Here is a 22,734-nt window from a genome sequence, read left to right as displayed (position 1 = left end):
TTTTAAATAACTACCATATGTGAAATCTTTTTCTCATTATATTTTCTAATTGGTTATTGTTGATATAAGGAAAACTATTAGAATACATTGTCCTTATATGAGGTAGTTGCTATATTTCCTTCTTCATTCAACAGTTTGCCAACTTAATTCTATTGGGTTCCCACTTGCCAATTGTTACTCATTTCTTTTTCCTGTCTCACTGTATTGCCCAAGACTGACACCAAAGCTCTAAATAGCAACATCTATTAATAGGCATTTTCTCATCCTCAACTTTGGTAGAAATATTTCCAATAATCCATTATTAAATATGATATTTACAACAGGTTTCTGAAAACCCTTTAAGAGATTCAAGGTATTTACCTCCTATTTTTTCCATGAATGACCAGTGAATTTTAACAAATCCTGATTTGGCATGTACTGAGATGATCCTACTATTTTTCACCTTTCCTACATTAGCAGAGTGACGTATAATTGTTAATACTGAACCAAGTTTGCATTCTTAAGAGAAATCTATGCTGGGGAATAAAACTAAACTATGTTTTTTTCTCTTCTTGTGCTAGAGGTTTCACAGATGGGCTTACTTCATCTAATGGAAGTCTCAACTTTCTCCATACCCTGAAACAGTTTACATCAGACAAGAATTACCTGTTCCTCAACGATTTGTCAGAATTATCTGGCAAAGCTTTCTGGGTTCCATGACTTCTTCAGAAATAGATCTTTGACTATAGTTTTGATAGAATTCCTCAAAACCTAGCTTTCCTGCTTCCTTTTTTGAGACAGAGTCTCGCTCTGTTGCCCAGGCTGGAATGCAAGGGCACAATCTCGACTAACTGCAACCTCCACCTCCTGGGTTCAAGCGATTCTCCTGCCTCAGCCTCGCTAGTAGCTGGCATTACAGGGATGTGCCATCACACCCAGCTAATTTTTGTATTTTTAGTAGAGACAAGGTTTCACTATGTTGGCCAGGCTGGTCTCGAACTTCTGACCTCAAGTGATCCACCTGTCTCAGCCTCCCAAAGTGCTCGGATTACAAGCATGAGCCATCACACCTGGCCTCCTGCTTCCTTTTTATATACAACAGATTTCATTGGTACAAGGTTGTTAACATAAAAACGTTCTTAAAGAATCCCTTCTGGATCTTGTCTCCTTTTCTAATCCTTGTGCAGTTTATTTGTATTTATTTTATTTCTAGGTCAAAGATTTATCAGACCAATAGAACAATTTGTCTCAGATGTATTCAACTGAACAAACTGTCCCTGGATAATTATACTAAAACATATTAAGCCAAAAGTCAAAATATCATATTAGCTAACAGGAAATTGTTCTGAAATACGCAGTAAGAATGAATTCAAAGTTTTATTTCCAAACCAACTGCACCACATAAATTTAGCCAAAATGAGCACAACTGATCTCAACAAACTCCTCTCATGATCTTGCACTATGCTTTATATTTGTTATAACAGGACTCGATTGGCTAAGTGTTACTATACCCAGAGTGAAGGGCAGAATCAGGCTGAACTATGTACACATTGCAAAACAGGCAGCAAAATGTGGGTAGAATGGTTGCCAACAATTGCCACATGGGTAGTATCTACACCAAAAGAACATATTTCCCTCTCTAGAGCACAATCATGATACTTGATTTTGTATGCTACTGAAAATAAGTAGATATTAATTGAAACCTAACTGTTATAAAGTTAAGATGTTAAGTATAATCCCCAGGGTAACCACTAAGGAAAAAACTAAAAATATATATAGGAAGAGAAACAAGAAGGAATCAAAATGATATACCAGGAAAAAATCAATTGCAAAACAAGGCAGTAATGGAGAAAGTAGAAACAAAACGGTATCAGATATAGAAGAAAAGTAAAATTGCCGAAGTTTTTCCTTATTAGTAACTACTTTAAATGTAAATAAACTCCTTGATTAAAAGGTAGAGATTGGTGGAACAGATAATAAATCATGACCAAACTATATACCATCTGTAAGACTTCATCAAAATTTAAAAGTTTTGTGCATCAAAAGGCATTATCAAGAAGTTGTAGACAAATTACAGAACGGGAGAAAATATTTGCAATCATGTATCTAATAAGAGTTTGGTATCCTGGGCCGGGTGCGGTGAGTTTGGTATCCTGGGCCGGGCGCGGTGGCTCACGCCTGTAATCCCAGCACTTTGGGAGGCCGAGGTGGGCAGATCATGAGGTCAGGAAATGGAGACCATCCTGGCTAACATGGTGAAACCCCATCTCTACTAAAAATACAAAAAATTGGCCAGGCGTGGTGGCGGGTGCCTGTAGTCCCAGCTGCTCGGGAGGCTGAGGCAGGAGAACGGCATGAGCCGGGGAGGCGGAGCTTGCAGTGAGCCAAGATCACACCATTGCACTCCAGCCTGGGAATTGGCAGGAGACTCCATCTCAAAAAAAAAAAAAAGACTTTGGTATCCAGAATATATAAATAATTCTTACAACTCAACAACAAAAAGGCAAAAAATCCAAATTAAAAATGGGCAAAGGACTTTAATAGACATTTCTATAAACAAGCACATATGATTGATCAACAAGTACATGAAAAGTTGATCAACATCATTTATCATTAGGGAAATGCAAATCAAAACCCTAATGAGATACCACTTCATACCATTCAGATGCTATAATAATAAAAAAAGAAAGTAAAAATAACAAGTATTGGTGAGGATGTGGAGAAATTGAACCCTCATACATTGCTGGTGGGAACAGAAAATGGTATAGCCACTGTGGACAACAGCTGGGTGATTCTTCAGTAAGTTAAACAAAGAATTACCATATGGCCCACAATTCCACACCTAGGTATATTCCTAAAAGATTTGAAAACAAGTATTCAAACAAACACTTGTATACAAGTTCAAAGCAGCATCATTCACAATAGCTGAAAGTAGGAACAACCCAAATGCCATTCAATGGATGAACGTATAAACAAAATGTGGCATATACCACCATATAATGGAATATTATTTAGCCCTAAGAAGGAATGAAGAAGTATTGATACATGCTACAAACACAGATTAAGCTGGAAAACACGCTAAGTGAAAGAGGCATGTGAAATATGCAAAACAGGTAAATTGATAGAGACAGCAGATTAGTGGTTGCCAAGGGCTAGTGTAAGAGGAAAAGAAGAGCGAATGCTTAATGGGCAAAACGTTTCCTTTTGAGTTGACAAAAATGTTTTGAAACTAGATAGAGATTGTGGTTGTATAAAATTGTGAATGTACTAAATAACAATGAATTGTACACTTTAAAACAGTTTGGTATCTGAATTTTATTTCCATAAAAAAACAAAATACTGGAACAAGACACAAAGAGATGGGAATTAAATTGGGCACATGATCATGGGTGAGTGAACAGGGGAAACAATATGAAGTCAGAAGCCTGGTATCAAAATACAATAAACATTAATAGTACCCTGTAGGACAGTGAAGCAACTGGTGGATATTAGAAAAAGTGGATTGAAAATTAAGAGATTAAAATTTAAAAATTTTAAAAATGAATACTGGTTTTACCGGTACACAATTGAGGAACTTGGACTATAAAGAGACTGAAGTAATCAGTATTTTAGAAAAATTAGTACAATGCTTTGGAAGGACCAGAAAGAACTTAAAAACTAGTACCAGAGTGCTCATATAAAAGGTGTTACTATAATCAAGGAATTGGGTAATGATGGCCTAATGAAAAGTGAAAAGAATTGAGATTTATTTTTTCTAGGAAATAATCAAGTTGTAACTTGGCAACTCACTGTGTATATGAAATGACTGAGAGGGATCGGTTTCCAAGAATTCAAGAGCTGCCAATAAGAGGAACAATGGGAAGATTTTCCTTCAAGAGTTTTCCAAGAATTCAGAAATTGTCAGTAACAGGAACATTTGCAGAGAAGATGATTGGCTTGGTGTTAGAAAGATTCAAATTCTGAGACTACAAGCAACATTTAAGTACAAATTTAAATGTTAAGAAATCTGGATTGCACCTTATGTGTGAGATGATAGGTGTCGAAAACTCAGTTTTTGTATGGATGGATGGATGAATGGATGGATGGATGGATGGATGGATGGATGGATGGATGGATTTATTTTGGAGACAGAGTCTCACTCTGTTGCCCAGGCTGGAATGCAGTAGCATGATCTCAGCTCACTGCAACCTCCACCTCCCGGGTTCAAGAAATTCTCATGCCTCAGCCTCCAAAGTAGCTGGGACTACAGGCATGCACTACCACACCCGGCTAATTTTTTTGTATTTTTAGTAGAGACAGCGTTTCACCATATTGGCCAGGCTGGTCTCTAACTCCTAGACTCAAGAGATTCACCCTCCTCAGCCTCCTAAAGTGCTGAGCTCACAGGCATGAGCCACTATGCCCAGCCAAAAACTTAGGTTTTAAAAACACAATTTCATAGTTGCACCCGTGGGTGTGATGAGAAACAATGAATAAAATTATTCTTTCAAATCTTCAGGCATTTTCAAATTTAATTCAAAAGTGTGAACAGTACTAGTAAAATGAAGTTTAATAATTAGATAGGTCAGTCTGGGAGACACACTTAAATTCTAATCCTATTTAGCTAAAATTTTATTCGTAACAGAAAAAGTGATTTAACTTCCATGGGCCACTTTTCCTTCATTTGCAAAATAAGGCCCTATACATGGTTTACCACTCAGCATCTTTGGGATATGCTCATATATAAAATAACCCAATAGGAACCATACACTTACTTATGACAGAATGAATGTACTGATTCAAATACCAGTTTCTTAGCTTTGGAATAAAGTAGATTACTATAGCACACTACTGTGTGCTCATTTCAGCTGACCAGAAGCTCTGGTATTGTATGTTAAGATATAGTTGTACTTAATAAAAAATGACAAGTAGAAATTAATAAATACGTGTTATTAAACTAACATCTTTAAAACATAAGGTCCACGAAAGGAGGTAGATTAACATAAAAAGAATCCCTAACAAATATTATTTAGTACTTATTATAGCATGCTAAATGACAGCCTTCCTTTTGTGACTGGAAAAAAAAATATGAAGCACTAAGTTAGATCCAGGAATTTCTGAGTCTCCGTTATGGTTTGAACTGTGTCCCCTAAAAGTTCACATATTGAAGTCTAAACTTTCAGTATTTCAGACTGTGACCTTATTTGTAAAGAAGGTCATTGCAGAGGTAATTAGTTAAGATGAAGTCATGTTGGCGTATAGTGGGCCCCTACTCCAATGACTGGTGTCCTTGTAAAAAGGGGAAATTTACAGACACACATACAAGGACAACACCATGTAAAGATAAAGCCAGAGATCAGGGTGATGTTTCTACAATGCCAAAGAACTGTCCGCAAACCAACAGAAGCTACAGTAAAGGCATAGAACAGATTCTTCCTCACATCACAGCCCTCAAAAAGAATCTACACTGCTGACACCTTGATCTTCAACTTCTAGCCTCCAGAACTGTGAGACAGAATACTTCTACTGTTTAAACCACTCAGTTTATTGCACTTTCTTTACAGCAGCCCTGGCAAACTAAACAAACCCCTATTCCTTCTTACATTTAGAATTTAAATGTATTTTATAGTTAATCTCAAATATATATCTCAGAAAATAAGTTATAAAAACAATGACACATGGAGTATGCAATTTAAGTCAATGTACAAACCTGTAGTTCAGTGAGAACTGTTTTATGCCTCTTGTTACATTCAATCTTTTCCACTCGTGTTTTCAATTCTGCCAAAGTCTTATCAAACACAGCACACTGCAGCGCACACAATTTTTCTTCCAGCAACCACTGTATAACCTAAAGAAACAAATATTCCTTCATGATGCCAAGAAGGCATTCCAGCAAGCAATAAACAGTAAATATTCTTAAGTACCAAGAAGACAGTAATGACAAACTAACTTAATGAATAAAACATGCTAGAATTTGTAACACAATACTATCTGCTAAAATCCTCTACTTTTATATATATAAAATCTACTTCAAGAGGGTAATACATACTAAAAATATAAAATTTCCAGAGAGTAAACTTTTAAAAAGTTCCATATTCTCATTATGGGTCCACAACAAAGACAATGGCACATACCCATGAACTATACTTGAGTAACACTGTTCTAAAGAAGTAAACTCTCAGGAAACCTCAGTTTTCAAAATTCTTTCACATAGCTACCTTCATAATTCTAACAGCTCTGTAAGAAAGACTGAATAAGCATTATTATCTCCATATGTCAAATAAAAAGAAACTAGGGGAAAAAACAACACTGAGAGTTTCTACTGCCTCACTATTCTTTTTTCTACAAAGTGCAAATATGTATGCTATATTTTAATGAAAGAATTTTGTCCTAAAACATTGATTGTAAAATGTCATCCTTAAATATATAAGACCTTGAAAAACTAGTTATCATCAAAGTTTAATATTCCTCTCTAAGAAAAGCATTTGTAAAAACATTTGTGAACACATGTTGAAAAACATATAAAATACTGAATATTTTCATTTCTATCTCTAGTCAAACAGATGTAAGGGGAATTTCAAACTCCGTATTCTAAATACTCCTTTCTCTAGTCCTTTTAATACCCTGTCTCTACCACTTTTATACTAACCCTCAAGTACACAATAAAGAGTTTAGAATGTAGAGACGTATAACCATGAAACCAGCTTTATAAAGATTAAAATGCTAATATTTAAAACTCTAACATTTCCTTTTCACAATAAGATAAAGTTCAATGTGAGAAGGAAAAAGAAAAGCTGAAAAACAACATTCAGTTTTGTTACCAAAGCAAATAAATAAAAATGTTACCTTCTCTCCCTTGTTTTGATAATCATAACCTTTTTTTAAAAAAAACAGATGTAGCGAAAAAGAAGTCAGAAAGAATTTTAAAATTAAATTATCAAGGATAGTAATAGACTTATTTATTTATTTATTTATTATTTTTTTGAGATGGAGTCTTGCTCTGTCACCCAGGCTGGAGTGAAGTGGCATGATCTCGGCTCACTGCAACCTCCACCTCCTGGGTTCAAGTGATTCTCCTGCCTCAGCCTCCCAAGTAGCTGGGATTACAGGCATCCACCATAACATCCAGCTAATTTTTGTATTTTTAGTAGAGTCAGAGTTTCACCATGTTGGTCAGGCTGGTCTTGAACTCCTGACTTCAGGTGATCCATCCACCTCAGCCTCCCAAAGGATTGGGATTACACGGGTGATCCACCACATCTGGCCAGTAACAGACTTTAAAAGCTCAACCACTTTCTTCAAGTTCTTTCTTTCTATGATAAACCACATTATGTCAATAAAATACAGAATAATGTCAGAAACCTAGAAGAAGATAGTGGTGCTATTTATTCAATATGGTTTATAACTTATAATTGACACAATACCTTTTGAAGTTTCTGGTTAATGTCTCCTTTGGCTGTAATCTTTACTTGAAATTCTGCCTCATATTCTTCTTCCATATATCGACGACGTTTAGACTGTACATTGTCCATGTCTTCTGATTTAGAACGTTTTCGTCTAGAAAATTCATCTGAGAAGAAAAACCACAATGATCACACTCAGGTGTTTTTCTTATAGCTCTTAATGCATATTATCCATCCTTAGCAAAATATTGTTTCTATCATAATAGCCTTCTCAACCAACTATTTTGTAAACTGTTTTGGAGATCTTAGAAGGTATATAGCTTTTAGCTTTAAACTTCAAATGACTTTCAATATACTAAATAAGAACTTCCTAATGGTCAAGCAATGCACACTGTGAACACAGAATTTCCTTGAAATCTTCATACTAAGAAGAACTGCCTCACAATTGTATCATGAAGAAGGTAGATGAAATCATCTCATATTCATTCCTGTAACTGTCACAGTGCACAAGAATCCTCTGACAAAATACAGTATTCATTCTCACGTCAGATTTTTAACTATGCACAGCTTTAATTATTTATTCTTTTTCCTCCGTAAGTATAGGAAAAAATTCTTAATCATCAGCCTTACAAAACTAGCATAGTAATAGTTATTCTTAACATATCCTAATGAATTTCAAATAAAAATAAAATTAATGTCATTAAAAGTACATTTATAAAGAATATAGACTAGAAGACTTCACTTAGAAAATTTGTTTCAAGTGCTGTTAATATTCATGAGATTATAAGCAAATCTGTATCTGGTTTCTTCAATATCTAAAAAAAAAAATTAAAACACTAATATCTTCACACTTTTTAAATGCAAATGCTCTTATGTGACCATGCCTATCCCTCTGTATGTATCTGTATCTATATGCCTACTTGTAAATCCACTCTATTCTACAATTTCTCTTATAATCTTAACTTACCCATGGTCATATATGGAGAGCGGCATGACAGGAAAGTTACTGAACCCAGCTTTCCTGACTTCTAGTCCAATGATCTTTCCATAAACCTAAGGACACACAGTCCATCATTTCCTTCCCTTCCCATAAAGCTAAAGAACCTTATCTTTCCTTCCCTTTTCCTTCCTTCCTTCCTTCCCTCTTCCTTCCTTCCTGTCTCCCTCCCTCCCTCCTTCTCTCTCTCTCTCTCTCAAGGTGTCACTCTGTCACCCAGGCTGGAGTACAGTGGCTCAATCATTGCTCACTGGAACCTCAAATTCCTGGACTCAAGCAATACTACCACTGCAGCCTCCCAAGTAGCTGGGACTACAGGTGTGTGCCACCATGCCTGGCTAATTCATATATTTTTTTTGTAGAGACAGGTTCTTGCTATGTCACCCAGGCTGGTCTTGCATTCCTGGCCTCAAGCAATCCTTCCATCTTGGCCTCCCAAAGTGCTGGCATTAGAGTGGTGAGCCACTACATCTGGCCCCATGAAGATAAAGAACCTTAAGTAAACTAAAATACATCCTTCCATTCACTTATGTTAGCCCATACAAAATTCTTGTAGTTTCATTCTCTAAACATAAATCTAAAACAATTTATCTCAAAACACTCAGTAACTTAGTAAATTTTAAGCTAAATCTTTCTGTGGAACAATAAAAAGTATAAATAAACAAAATATTGAAGTGTATGAAACATACTTTCAGAAATCCTTCAGTTAGCCATCAACAAAATGGTATAGTTGAGAAATTGCAAAATTTTACAATTATTTCATGGGCAAAAAAGAATATTACATGGTTGTAAATATAGAAACAATGAATTATTATTTTTCAATCCAGTTCAAGTTTGTTTATACATGCATACTTTTCTCAGAAGGTCTTTCATCATCTTCATGTATTACTTGCTCTTCTTCCTCAGGTTTGTTGTCCTTTTCATTACTTTCTACTTCTGCTGTTAACAAATATAGAAAAGAAAATCTTACTTCTACTAGAATTCATAACAGCTCACTAATTTACATTTTTAGTCACTATCCAGTTACAAAACCAACCTTTTATGAAATCAGAGTCCCAAAATGTAAAATTTGGGGAGGGGAAAAAGGGAGCAGGAACTGATCGAATGAATGACCACGTCCACATTCAACTGTTCTGCAATTCAGAACAAACTCAACACAGGATTTAATCTTAATATAGATTTTAAGTAATTTTTTAAAATTACTTAATAATTTTCTGTCACCAGTAACATTAATAAAATGTGAAAACAACTGCTGTAGAGCATTTTGATTCCTTTACATTCAATAATTAAAACTAAAATAGTGCCTGTGACAATTATCAAAAAAATTCCAAACTACTGGAAAATTCAAAACACCTAATATGTTGAATATACAGGTTGAATCCTTAAGTTACTTTAATGCTTATGGTATAGAGAGTTCATAAATAAGGAATGGAAAGGCTATCCCAAATATAATAAAACTTTAAATATATACCTACTTTGATAACAGTGCCAACAACTGAGCTAGGTGCTTAATATAGTTATCACATGGCCACAATATAATCTCACACTGTAAACTGTATTTTTTGTCATCATATAGATGAGGAAAACATTCAGAAGGGTTAATTTTCTTTTCTTTTTTTTTTGAAACTGAGTTTCGCTCTTGTCGCCCAGGCTGGAGTGCAGTGGGACGATCTTGTCTCACTGCAACCTCCGCCTCCCGGGTTCAAGTGATTCTCCTGCCTTAGCCTCCTGAGTAGCTGGGATTACAGGCACCCGCCACCACATCCGGCTAATTTGTTTGTTTGTTTTTGAGATAGAGTCTCACTCTGTCACCAGGCTAGTGTACAGTAGCGCAATCTCGGCTCACTGCAACCTCCACTTCCCAGGTTCAAGCAATTCTCCTGCCTCAGCCTCCCAGGTAGCTGGGACTACAGGCACCTGCCATCAGGCCCAGCTAATTTTTGTATTTTTAGTAGAGACAGGGTTTCACCATGTTGGCCAGGATGATCTTGATCTCTTGACCTCGTGATCCGCCCGCCTCAGCCTCCCAAAGTGCTGAGATTACAGGCATAAGCCACTGCACCGGGCCTAATTTTTTTTATTTTTAGTAGAGACAGCATTTCACCATGTTGGGCAGACTAGTCTCAAACTCCTGACCTCAGGTGATCCTCCCACCTCAGCTTCCCAAAGTGCTGGGATTACAGGCGTGAGCCACCTCGACTGGCCCAGAAGCGTTAATTTGCATGAGTCATATAAAATGTAACAACTGAAGAGTGCTGCCAAAAGATATTGCTAAAAATGTCTATACAATTATATTAAATAAAATCCAAGAAGTACCAAAATGTTCTTTTGGTCAATCAATGTCTCTTCAACTAACCTACTCATTAAATGAGGAATAAGGGAGCTACAAAAAAAAAATCATTAAGATGTTTGACTTCTATTTTCCCCCTTACGTCATTGCAACTTGCTTCTCAGTGGCTTCAATAAAGCATGCTATGTTTCATCACGTTCTGCAACTAATATTAAATAAACAATCATAAACTATATTATGCTATATAAAGATTCTGATGTGACATTTCTTCTCCAATCATCAGGATTTTAATCACAACAGCCCTAATACCAAAAGTCAAGGTTAAAAAAATTTAAAAGATATTTTAGGTGAAAATAGGCAAGGACAAGGATCATTGATGAATACCTATTAAGGTGCTAGAAGTATTTTTTTCACTGTAAGATAAACAATAAGCTAACACAGTACACAGGATTACTAAAACTATTTTTGAACTTTAAAATAAATTATTTGAAAATTAACTCTCCATTTACTACCCTTTGCTCATTTTAAGTGTTTTAAGACCTCATCTCTCAACCTCAGTTTCAGTGAAATAAAAATTTATGTTTGCTTTCTTGTAAACAGATCACAAACTCATTAAAATACATTTTTCTTTCTATATTTTTCCATATCTTCCTGATTTTAATACTCATTGTTAGTAACTCCTGAGCTTCCTAGTCCCCAGAGTTTCCAGAGAGACAGAGTAACTGGGTTGCTTGAGATGAAAGGTTTACATAGTCTTTATTTAGCAAATCCTCACATCGCACAAAGCACAAAATTAGCCATGGCTCCAATTAGAGTGACTCCAAGCCAGAGCATCCAGAACACAGCAGAGTAAATTGGCCTGCTATGGTTTGCCTCTTTTATACGCATTAGTTTCCTCTCCATATGTCAAGCTCAGCTTGAGATTTCTTCATTTTATTCAAAAACCTCCTCCTATCACCCAACTCCCAGTTTCCAGATATGCTTAGAAGATATTACTGGATTCCCAACAGTTAAAACACTCAGAATTCACAGAATTAAAGTATACGCTAGAGTTTTTTGTAACGGAAAGAACTTGGGATTTAAAAAATGGTATTAACAGATTCTACAGAGATGGGTAGGGCCTTGTATTTCTTTAATTTTATTTTGTCCACAAAGCCTGAAGAAAAACTGAGAATGGGTCTCCTTCAACCCAGAGTAATAATCAAAGGCCCTTGGTACACAGACAACTTTAGACATAATTTCAGGTAGTTCCTGGGACTCCTGAAACTCATCCAAATAGTAGGTTAACAATGTCTTTTTTTACTGCCGGGTGTGGTGGCTCACACCAATAATCCCAGCACTTTGGGAGGCCGAGGCGGGCGGATCACAAGGTCAGGAGATCGAGACCATCCTGGCTAACATGGTGAAACCCTGTCTCTACTAAAAATATAAAAAATTAGCTGTATGTAGTGGCACATGCCTGTAGTCCCAGCTACTTGGGAGGCTGAGACAGGAGAGTCGCTTGAACCCGGGAGGCGGAGCTTGCAGTGAGCCGATATTGCACCACTGCACTCCAGCCTGGGTGACAGAGCAAGACTCCATCTCAAAAAAAAAAAAAAAAAAAAAGAATGTCTTTTTTAGAATCTGTCCTTACTTACAGATAAGTTTCTGTTATAATTCCTCTGATTTTCTTGAGTATAGCCTTATCAAAATTTGGCAAGTTTTCATAGTTCCATATTCTTTCCTTTCAAGCAGACTAGACAGTAAGCTCATTAAGGGCAGATACCAGATCTCATAATTTTGGTAATCCCAAACACTTTGAGAAATAGCTGAGACAAATTAGATGTTTAATACTATCTTTAATAAGGTTCCATTAAGTAAAGGTAGAAAACTGTGTTTTTAAAGGATTACAAAATAGAATTTACATTAGGGGACTTAGTTTCCCATTTCAGAATTATACTTTATAGAACTTTATTCTAAGGAAAAATGGAGGACAAAAACCATTGCCTTAGATAAGAGATTGGCAAATCTTTTTTGTAAGTGGCCAAAAAATAGATATTTTCAATCTTGTGGGCCACATGACCTCTGACACACCTCTTAATTCTGTCCTTGTTGCAGGAATCAGCAATAAGTGCTATGTGACATGTAAACAAATTACCATAGCTATGTTCCAATAAAACTTTATTTACAAAAACAGGGCTCACAGGCCAGTCTACCCCATTCACTGATTTAGATTACTGGCTCCATGAAAATATTTATAACAAAACAAGAAATTCCTACAGACAATATCCATTAGAAAAATGGGCAAAGGAGATGAACAGGCAATTCACAGATAAGGAACTACAAAAGGCCAATAAACATATAAAGATTTTCAACCTAACAAGATCTATCAGAAAAATAAGGCATGACTGGTAATGTGACTTTTCCAGACATTTTGTATTAGTTTTATTTAACCAATACAGAATGGCAAATAATATCTCCTATGTGAATTTTTGTGCTCTCTTTAAAAGCAAAACCTAGCGGGGAAAGTCCCATTGTATTATCTCCAATTCTTCCCCTCCCATTCTCTCTGAAACCCAAATCAGGTTTTCCACTCCACCATTCACCAAAACTGCCCCTTGGTAAAAGTCACCAATGATCTCCAGATTGTTAAATACTTCTCTTCCATCTTATGAGCACACACAGCAGCATTTGATATAGTAAACGGTTACCTTATTCCCTCCTCAAAACAGTGTTTTTACTTGGCTTCTGAAACACCAAAATCTCTCCATTTTCTTCCTACCTCAGGGGCTGCTCTTTCTCAGCTCCTTTGTTGGTTCTTCCTTATCTCCCCAACCCTAAACACTGAAATGCCAAAAGCACAATTCTTGGATCTTTTCTCCATGTATACTCACTCTGAGGTGATTTCATCTTGTCACCTAATAGCTACATGCTACCTGCTATATTTTTCTAATACAAGTCAAGTCTCTGATCTGAAATCCAGACTTACACATCTCACTCGGACAACAGTACTCATTTGAAAAATGATCTTCCTCCTATACACCTCCTTCCAAAATCTACTTCATCTTTGGTCTTCCTCAACTCTGAAAAGAAAAATCTGCAACTTGCACACTAGTGAATAGAACTAAGAAGCTCCACAAAGAGAAGCCAAGTACATAAGTAACAGCTAAATATAAATGGATTGAGATGATAAAGAATTTTAACTGAACACAATAAACAGTGACAACAAATTAACAGTAAATTGACTAAATCATGCCAATTCTATCAATACTAACCTACAGCAAAAATAGAAGGAAGTCTCAAATTCTAGTCTAATGTAATTATCCTCATTAGCATCAGTTTACGTTTATTTTATTTACCTTAAAGATCCAATGAACAAGGGGAGGAAAATTATCAACCACAGATTTTTATTTTAATCTGAAATAAAATCTGCAAGGAAACTATGTCAGTGTTTAATGCAAAAAAAATCTAGTTCACTCTAAAACAGATTTTTCTCTTCAAAAATCTTATGTTTAAGAAAAAAAAAGCACGTGGAGGAGGCCTATCCCTATTTTTCCACAAGAAATAGAATGAGAAAGGCCAAAAAAGAAGGGAAGATGGAGAATGCAGTAACCCAACAGCTAAGGAGAGTCTCAAGAGGGAAGAACTGTTATTAAGAGGTCATCCAAGTATGGAAGAATAGATAAGACAAAGAAAAGACGTCCCCGGATTTAATAACATGATCATCAATGTCATTTCACTGAGAAAAATTAGGAGGGGGGCAGCTACCAAGGCAGAAATCAAAATCCAATTAAGTGGAAGGGCTAACAGAAGAAGAAATGGTCCTAGCTTTGTTAATATAACTTGAAGAATGGCCCTAAAAGAAAGGAAAGAGATGAAACAGTAGTTAGAGGAAAGTATATGGTATGGCGATGAAGCTCCTCTAGTGTTTGAACTTTCCCAGAGAGATAAATCTTTATTTTGCTATCCTCTTTAAACAGATTATCATTTTAATAATTAGTGAGTATTAGTTATAACATAGTACTATGTCACAATTCAGTAATGTCTCTAGACCTATTAAGGTATATATGCAACACTTTTTTAGTTCTTTCTTCTACTTTTGTAAAATTAAAATAGCTTTTCTATTTGCTTTATCTTTCATTATTTCTTGTTGCTGCTGATACACATCACAATTGCTTTATTTAAAACATATTTGCTAAACAAGTGCCTGAAATGACAGAAGGTTATGCTATTTTCCTTTTACTACACTCATAGATGTTAGTAGCTAGAAGGAAGAGCCAGTACTGAAGCCAACTTTAGTACTTCAGCTAATAATTCTGTGTTCTGAGTACATTAAAAATTAGTCAAGAATAAAGGCATTTATTTAAGTAACATTTCAACAGGAGTACAGCAACATAAATGACATGCAACAGATTCTGTCACCATATAAAGAGAACAGAGTACAGTTTAAGAACCAATTAAGAAACTATTCTTAAACATAAAATACACAAAATTACCTTCAGAGGAAGGGGAAAAGATACAAAATAAAAGTTTAGTTATGAGCCAAGAAATTAAATCTATCACTAAATTTACCCTGCTAATAGCATACCATCAGATTAAAGGCAAGTAACCAAAAATATTCCCAACTTTGAATTTTCAAAGTATGCAACATGGATGGCTTAATATTCATCTCTCAGCACTTAACTGCCTTGTGTGGGATGCCCTCCAATATCAAGATTCTGACATAAAGGTACTCATTAAATCATAAGCTGCAATTTGCTTTTTTAACTTTCTTATACAGACTTTATTTTTTAAAGGACTTATAAGGCTTTTTTTATGGACTTGCCCTAGTGCCACACTCTGTATAAACACTTATAGGAAATGGATGAAATTCATTCTCAACACTGTCACCTATTATCTTTCCAAAATGTAAATTTCATTCTCCTCTCTGCTTGAAGTTCTTTATTGGCATTCCAGTGCCATCATAAAGCTTTAGCATTATAACCAAGGTCCTCCATGATATGCTTCTCTTACATTATTGATTATTCATTCACTTTACAAATATTTACTGGGCACTTACTGTGTGCCAGGCACCGTTTTGGCCCGATGATGGTGACTCACAGCAGGAGTAATAACAGCTGTAAATTGGACTCTAGATCTATTATGATAGTAGTACCAACAGAATTTCCTGATGGATTGATTATGGGGTGTGAAAGAAAAAATAAAAATGGTTCCAAAGTTTCTGGCCTCAGCAAGTAGGATGGAGCTGCCATTAAAAGGAATTAGACTCAGCCAGACGCGGTGGCTCACGCTTGTTATCCCAGCACTTTGGGAGGCCGAGGTGGGCGGATCACGAGGTCAGGAGTTTGAGACCAGCCTGACCAACATGGTGAAACCCCGACTCTACTAAAAATACAAAAATTAGCCAGGCGTGGTGTTGCGCACCTATAATCCCAGCTACGCAGGAGGCGGAGTGGGGAGGAGAATCGCTTGAACCCGGGAAGCGGAGGTTGCAGTGAGCCAAGATCGTGCCACTGCACTCCAGCTGGGGCAACAGAGCGAGACTCCGTCTCGGGAAAAAAAAAAAAAGAATTAGACTCATTAAAACCCTATGTTACAGCAGAGCCAATATAGCAAGACCCTGTCTCTACAAAAAAATTAAAATTTTGCCAAGTGTGGTGGCACATGCCTGTATTCCCAGGTACTCTGGGGGCTTAGGCGTGAGGATCACCTAAGCCAGTAAAGTGGAAGCTGCAGTGAGCTATGATTGTGCCACTGTACTCCAGCCTGGGCAACAGAGCAAGACTCTGTCTCACAAAACAAAAACAAGCAAACAAAAAAAACCTCTATGTTATACAGATATTAAAAGAGGCAAGACATCCCTAATACATCTGGTGCTCTAACAAAGTTACCTTAATCTGCACTCCCAGAATGCCAATTTAACATTATCACTGTACTCACAGCCTTGTATTTAATGGCCTATGATTTAATTCTTGTATGTATCCTGAGGGCAAATACTATCTTCAAATTTCTAGAACTAAGAAGGGCCTGGCCTGTCTCTTTATATAGGTTTAGTTGAATGCTCTTTGAAAATAAAAAGCCATCTTTTTTTTGTTGAGGCAGGGTCTTACTTTGTCACCCAGGCTGGAGTACAGTGGCGCAATCTCGGCTCACTGTAGCCTCGACCACCCAGGTTCAAGCGATCCCCCTACCTCAGCCCGTCAAGTAGCCTGGACTACAGACAAGTGCCACCACGCCTGGCTAATTTTTGTATTTTTGTAGAGATGGGGTCTTGCCATGTTGCCCAGGCTGGTCTTGAACTCCTGAGCTCAAGCAATCTGCCAGCCTCAGCCTCCCAAAGTCCTAGGATTATAGGTGTGAGCCACCTTACCTGGCCAAAAAAAAAAAAAAAAGCCATTTTTTAATAAGAAAAAAATCTCTACCTCCAAAAGCTGGTATGATATATTGGGGAAAAAAGTTGTCTCTGTCTCTTAGACCTGCCTCCATTTTTTTTTCTTTGAAGAAATTAGATGGTGTTTTATGCTAGCAAGGTCACTTCTCTCAGAGATGTCTAAATCTAAAAGAATGTGATATAATGGGAAAAGAAAGGTATTCATGCTTTTCTCAGTCTTCCACAGGCTGAGAAAGTTTCACAGAGGAATAATGTTTTTGAGTTTGACCATAAAAGAAGGTAGAATTTTTCTCATTCTTTTTCTCTAGGAATAATAAATAAAATAAAAGAGATGGGAGAGATAGGTACTGAACAAATCATAAAGTTAATGTACCTTTTACATAAGGAGTTTGAAATCAACCTAAAAGTAACAGAGATCTAAGACATAGACGGACAATATCAAATAAGAGAACTGGGTTACAGGGAGCTCATTCAGAAAATGAGGAAGAGAATAGGTTGGGTAGAATCAAAAGGGCTGAGGAAGCAAATGGGTAAAGTCTTTATCAAATGGATAATCAAGCTTTAAGGTTTCTGGCTTACAACAATGGTGCTGTCATTCCTGGACAAAGAATATTAAAGAACAGGATTTCATTGGGAATATTAATTGAAAATATAATGTTACACTTGAAGCAAATAGATTAAACTATTAGGCTTTTTTAGTTCTAAGTTATTTGTTCGCTAAGTGATAGCAAGAAAGAACTGCTACAACTCTAGTCAATTATGTACTAACTTAAACTGTTACCTCAGTGTTACGGTGCTCTACTTCATCTCTATTTCCAGACTATAAGGGCATATTTTCTACTTATTTTATGTCCCTTCTTAGTATTTAGCACAATGCTACTCACAGAGTAGACACACTAATTCTGAATTCTATGAAGTTAAGACATCTTTCTATAGAGTCATCACTATTCTCAACTTTCTCTGCAGCTAAAATAAATTTAAAACATTATGATAATGTTTTATTAAACAGTTCATCAAAGTCAATAAAAAATCTTTAACATTTAAGTTATATGCTAACCTGGAGAGCACGTTTCATTTTGCGATATAACTTCAGACTCATCTTTTTCACCTGAAATATCCTCTTCATCAGAGAGGACCAGAAAGGCTTCTTTTGGCAAACTCTCACTACTTTCTTGTTTAGATGGTGAACCAAAAGAACTTTCCATTTTCTCTTCCAAATCTGGATTTGTCTCATCGATTGGAAGGAGAGATGTTTTAGAAAAGCAAGTAAGTTCATCCTCAGAAGGTGCAAGCTTTTCCAAAATAGGAATGATTTCATCTGTCTCCATAGAGTCTGTATTTTCTAAGATACTCTCACTTTTGTCATCTTCAATAACATTTTCATTAATCGCTTCTACAAGATCTGCAGAAGTTTCATCTTCATTCTTTTCACCTTGGTCAATTTCCATACTGCTAGATATAGCATCTTCTCCAAGAGCAAGCTCTGTGATAATATCTTCCTCTACCTTCTTTTCATTTTCAGGAGGTCGATCTGAACAAATAGTTGTATCATCTGTTTCTAGAGTTTCTTCATTAGCATCAATATTATTATCAGCTTTATTTTTCTCATCCAATGAGTCTTTACTCTGAATTTGCTCTAATTTTTCATCAGCCCCATTTTTTTCAAGAAAATCATCATCTTTATTGCTACTTGGTTCTATATGGTCAATTTCAGGAACTGGTTCACAAACTGGTACAGAATTTGGTTCAACGGTACGATCGAAGGTTGATTCAGAAGTCAGCTCATCAGAGGCCAGTTCACCAGTGGCCAGATCATCAGAGGCCAGTTCACTAGAGGATAGATCACCAGAGGCCAGATCATCAGAGGCTGGATCAGTGGAAGCTGGTGCTCCAGAAGCCAGATCAACAGAAGTTATTTCACTAGAGGCTATATCACCAGCGGTACAATCACCAGAAATGGGTTCAACAGGGACCGGTTCACCTGGGATGGGATCACTAGAGGTGGGATCACCAGAGGAGAGATCATCAGCAGTGGCATCACCAGAGGTGGCATCACCAGGGGACACATCACCAGAAGGGGCATCACCAGAGGTTGCATCACCAGAGGCAGCATCACTAGAGGAGGGCTCGCTAGAGGTGGGATCACCAGAGGTGGAATCACCAGAGGCCAGTACTCTGGAGGCTGGATCTCCGGCATCCAGATCACCAGGGGCTGGATCACCAGAAACTGGTTCAGCAGGCAGTTTAGAGACTGGTTCTGGAGTTATATTATGGGGAGACAAAGGTTCACAATTTAAATCATCATCCTGTTTGTTTTTTACATTAACACTTAGGATACAGGGTGTTTCCTTCCATTCTGCTTTACTTCCTTCAGGATCAAAACAAATCTCTTCAATGCCATTCACCTCTTCCTTGTCTTTAATGTAATCCATATTTTCCAAAGGTGAGGTTGGGTCCAAATCTCCATTTTCATGGTTGCCATTTAACAGCTTGACATCAGTTTTCAACAGTTCTTCTTTGACCTTGTACACCGCTTCAAGTTGCTGACGATCACTCACTCTCATCGTTTTTCGAGCCTTAAAGACTTTTTTCTGAGGTTCTTCTAAACTGTCCATTCTGAATCTTTAAGAAAAAAGAGAAAGAGAGTTTAATAACTGAAACAGAAGCCACCTAATTGTAGACTTAATACAAATTGATCTTAGAAGAGATGCAAGCAGCACACTTCACATAATGTTTAAGACATAGAAAACCTACTGCTTGTTGTATACTAATTTTCATATTTACTGCATCTGTTTAATACAAAATCAAAAATGGCCATAGTCTACTAGAAAATCAACTAGAAAGTATTAGGGGGAAAAGGGACAAGTTTTTTTTTTTTATGGAATTCACAGAGTATGGAGATGTGTAAGCAAAAAAAAGGTAGATAAAGTAAAAAAAAAAAAAGTACCTGAAGAAAATGAGAAAGAAAAATAAAAGTGTAAGAACAAAAACAGTAGGGAAATAACAGGTATAGAGATAAAGGAAAAAGGAGGAAGAATTAAGAAACATGTAAGGAAAGATTACATTTGCAACCAAGCATACTTAGATTGGCAGAACTATAAATATATTAACAAAAGATTACCATCAAGAAAGAAAATTCACAACAATGGGAGAAAATATTTGCAAATCATATGCCTGATAAGACTTTTATCTCGAATCTAGACTTTCATATCTAGAATACAGAATATACATTTATATAGAATACAGACTTTTATACCTAGAATATCTAAGAACTGCTATAATTCAATAATAAATCAAATAACCCAATTTAAAAATGGTCAAAGGACTTGAACAGACATTTCCAGAAAGAGACCCCTAAGCCAAAAGTCCATAAGCAATAAACATCATGAGACATCAGGGAAACGCAAGTCAAAACCACAATGAAATAACACTGGACACACGACAGGACGGCTACAATCAACGAGAATAATGAGTGTTGGCAAGGATGTGAAAAAACTCGAACTTTCATACAATGATAGTGGGATTGCAAATAGGTGCAGCTGCTTTGGAAAACAGGCAGTTCCACAATATGTGAAATACAGAGTTGTCATATGACCCAGTGATTCCATTCCATTCATTTCCCAAGAGAAATGAAAACATATGTCCACACAAAAACTTGTACACAAATGCTCTATAGAGGCACTACTCATAATGGCCCAAAACTGGAAACAACCTAAATGTTCCATAACTGATGAATGGATAAATAAAATGTGCCATACCCCTACAACAGAATATCATTCAACCACAAAGGGGAATGAAGTACTGAACATGCTACTACATGCATAAACCTTAAAAATATGCTGAGTGAGAGAAGCCAGTCACAAAAGGCCACACACTGAATGATTCAATTTGTATGAAATGTCCAGAGTAGGCAAATCTAGAGACAGAAAGTAAATCAGTGACTACCTAGGGTTGGAAGATTCTGGAGAAAATGAGGAGTGGCTGCTAAAGGGTACACGATTTCTTTACAGGGTTATGAAAATGTTCTAACATTGATTATGGTGATGATTATACAGCTCTGTGAATATACTAAAAATAACTGAATTGTACTTTAAGTGGGTGAATAGTAGATATGTGGTTTTATCTCAGTAATGCCACTACAAAAAAATTTCAAAATAAATACAAAGGTTGTGTGTGTGTGTGTGTGTGTGTGTGTGTGTGTGTGTGTGTGTGTTCTCTTTTTTTGGTAAGCCGTGCTACAGTTTTATCAATTCTATTCACTTATTAAAGTATGAACCTTTACTTGGCTGATATTTCTTAGTTTTATATCTGCTTTCTTGTTTTAATTATTTACTCTAATATTTATTATCTCTTTTCACTTACTTTTTCTTGGAAAGAGCTTAACATGTCATCCTTTTCCTTGAGATTCAAGCTTAAGTGTTATTTTCAATCTTTCTTCTTTTGTAATGTGTGCATATAAAGCTATAAATTTCCCTCTAAGAGCTGCTTTAGTTGCATCTCACATTTTAATGTGTCATTTACATCATTCTGTTAAAATATTTTCTAATTTCCATCATGATTTCTTCTTTCATCTATGACTTATTTAGATGTAGGTTTCTTAAAAAGGTAATGAACTCTGACCAAGTGAAGCTCACTTAGAAAAATACAAGGCTGATTTCACATTCAAAAATCAAGCAGTGTTGACCATGAACAAGCCATGATGCATTCTGACTTTATTTCATGCCCAGCAGAGTGTACAATTACGAGTTTTGCCTAAACTGAATGTCTGGTACCAGGATGTTACTGACTGAATTGTGCAGCATCCCACACCCCACATCCCCAGAAAGATATTAGTCTTAAGCCCCAGTACCTCAGAATGTGACCTTATTTGGATAGGGCCTTTACAGTGGTAATCAAGGTAATATAAGGGTACTAAAGTGAGCCCTAATCCAATACAATTGGTGTCCTTATAAAAAGGGGAAAATCTGGACACAGACAGACATGCACACTGGGAGAATGCCATATGACAATTGAAGTTATGGTACCACAAGCCAAGCAACTACCAGAAGCTAGGAGAGAGGCCTGGAACAGATCCTTCCTCAGCACCTTCAGAGGGAGAATGGCAATGACAACACCGTGATTTCAAATGTGTTGCCTCCAGAACTCTGAGACGATAAACTTCTGTTAAGCAAAAAAGAAAACCACAAAACAAATCAAGCTATTTAATTCACCACATAAACAGAAAAGAGGGACAAAATGAACACAGGATTACCTCAACAAATACAGAATATTCATTTGACAAAATTCAAGACTGATGCATAATTACAACTTGCCAGAAACTAAGAATACAAGGAAACTTACTCAAATCTGATAAAGGTTATCTACCAAGAAAACTAGAGATATCATGTCTGATATTGAAATAGGATCAGAAGAAAACAAGGATGTTTCCTGTAACCATTTCCATGTTAACATCTGGCCAGTGCAATAAAGGCAAACAAAAGAGCACAGGGATGTGGTTCTGAAGAAAAACAATGTCATCAATCAATAGTAGAATAAAACAATTTCTTTAAGGACTAAGATGTACAGGAGGCAGGAATACTGTTTTCACATTGGATAGTCACTTACCATTACCATCACCAGTAGGAATGATATGGTAGAATACATTTGCTTTGGCCTGAGAAAGAAAGAAAAGCAGCCCCTGATGCCTGGAAACTTAACTGATACTCACAGTTAGGGT

At 36.4% G+C, this 22,734-nt stretch overlaps 1 protein-coding gene across 4 annotated transcripts in view; it reads right to left on the bottom strand.

Moving 5' to 3' along the window:
* Positions 1-22,734, bottom strand: part of ATF7IP (activating transcription factor 7 interacting protein) — a 112,877-nt gene that overhangs the window by 54,393 nt on the left and 35,750 nt on the right. For 3 of the 4 annotated variants that reach the window (XM_055358718.2, XM_055358715.2, XM_019038265.3), the window contains exons 2-5: positions 18,076-19,640; positions 9,211-9,297; positions 7,383-7,528; positions 5,669-5,806 (exon numbers count right to left, since the gene is read on the bottom strand). In XM_055358718.2, coding sequence (XP_055214693.1) covers positions 5,669-5,806; positions 7,383-7,528; positions 9,211-9,297; positions 18,076-19,640 — 1,936 coding nt within the window. The remainder of the gene's footprint in view (positions 1-5,668; positions 5,807-7,382; positions 7,529-9,210; positions 9,298-18,075; positions 19,641-22,734) is intronic. The other variant, XM_055358716.2, reaches the window with a different exon arrangement.

The sequence above is a fragment of the Gorilla gorilla genome, chromosome 10 (genome assembly GCF_029281585.2).
Source record: "Gorilla gorilla gorilla isolate KB3781 chromosome 10, NHGRI_mGorGor1-v2.1_pri, whole genome shotgun sequence".
NCBI classification, from domain to species: domain Eukaryota; kingdom Metazoa; phylum Chordata; class Mammalia; order Primates; family Hominidae; genus Gorilla; species Gorilla gorilla.
Note: the sequence above shows the minus strand (reverse complement) of the source record. Positions and strands in the feature narration are given on the sequence as shown.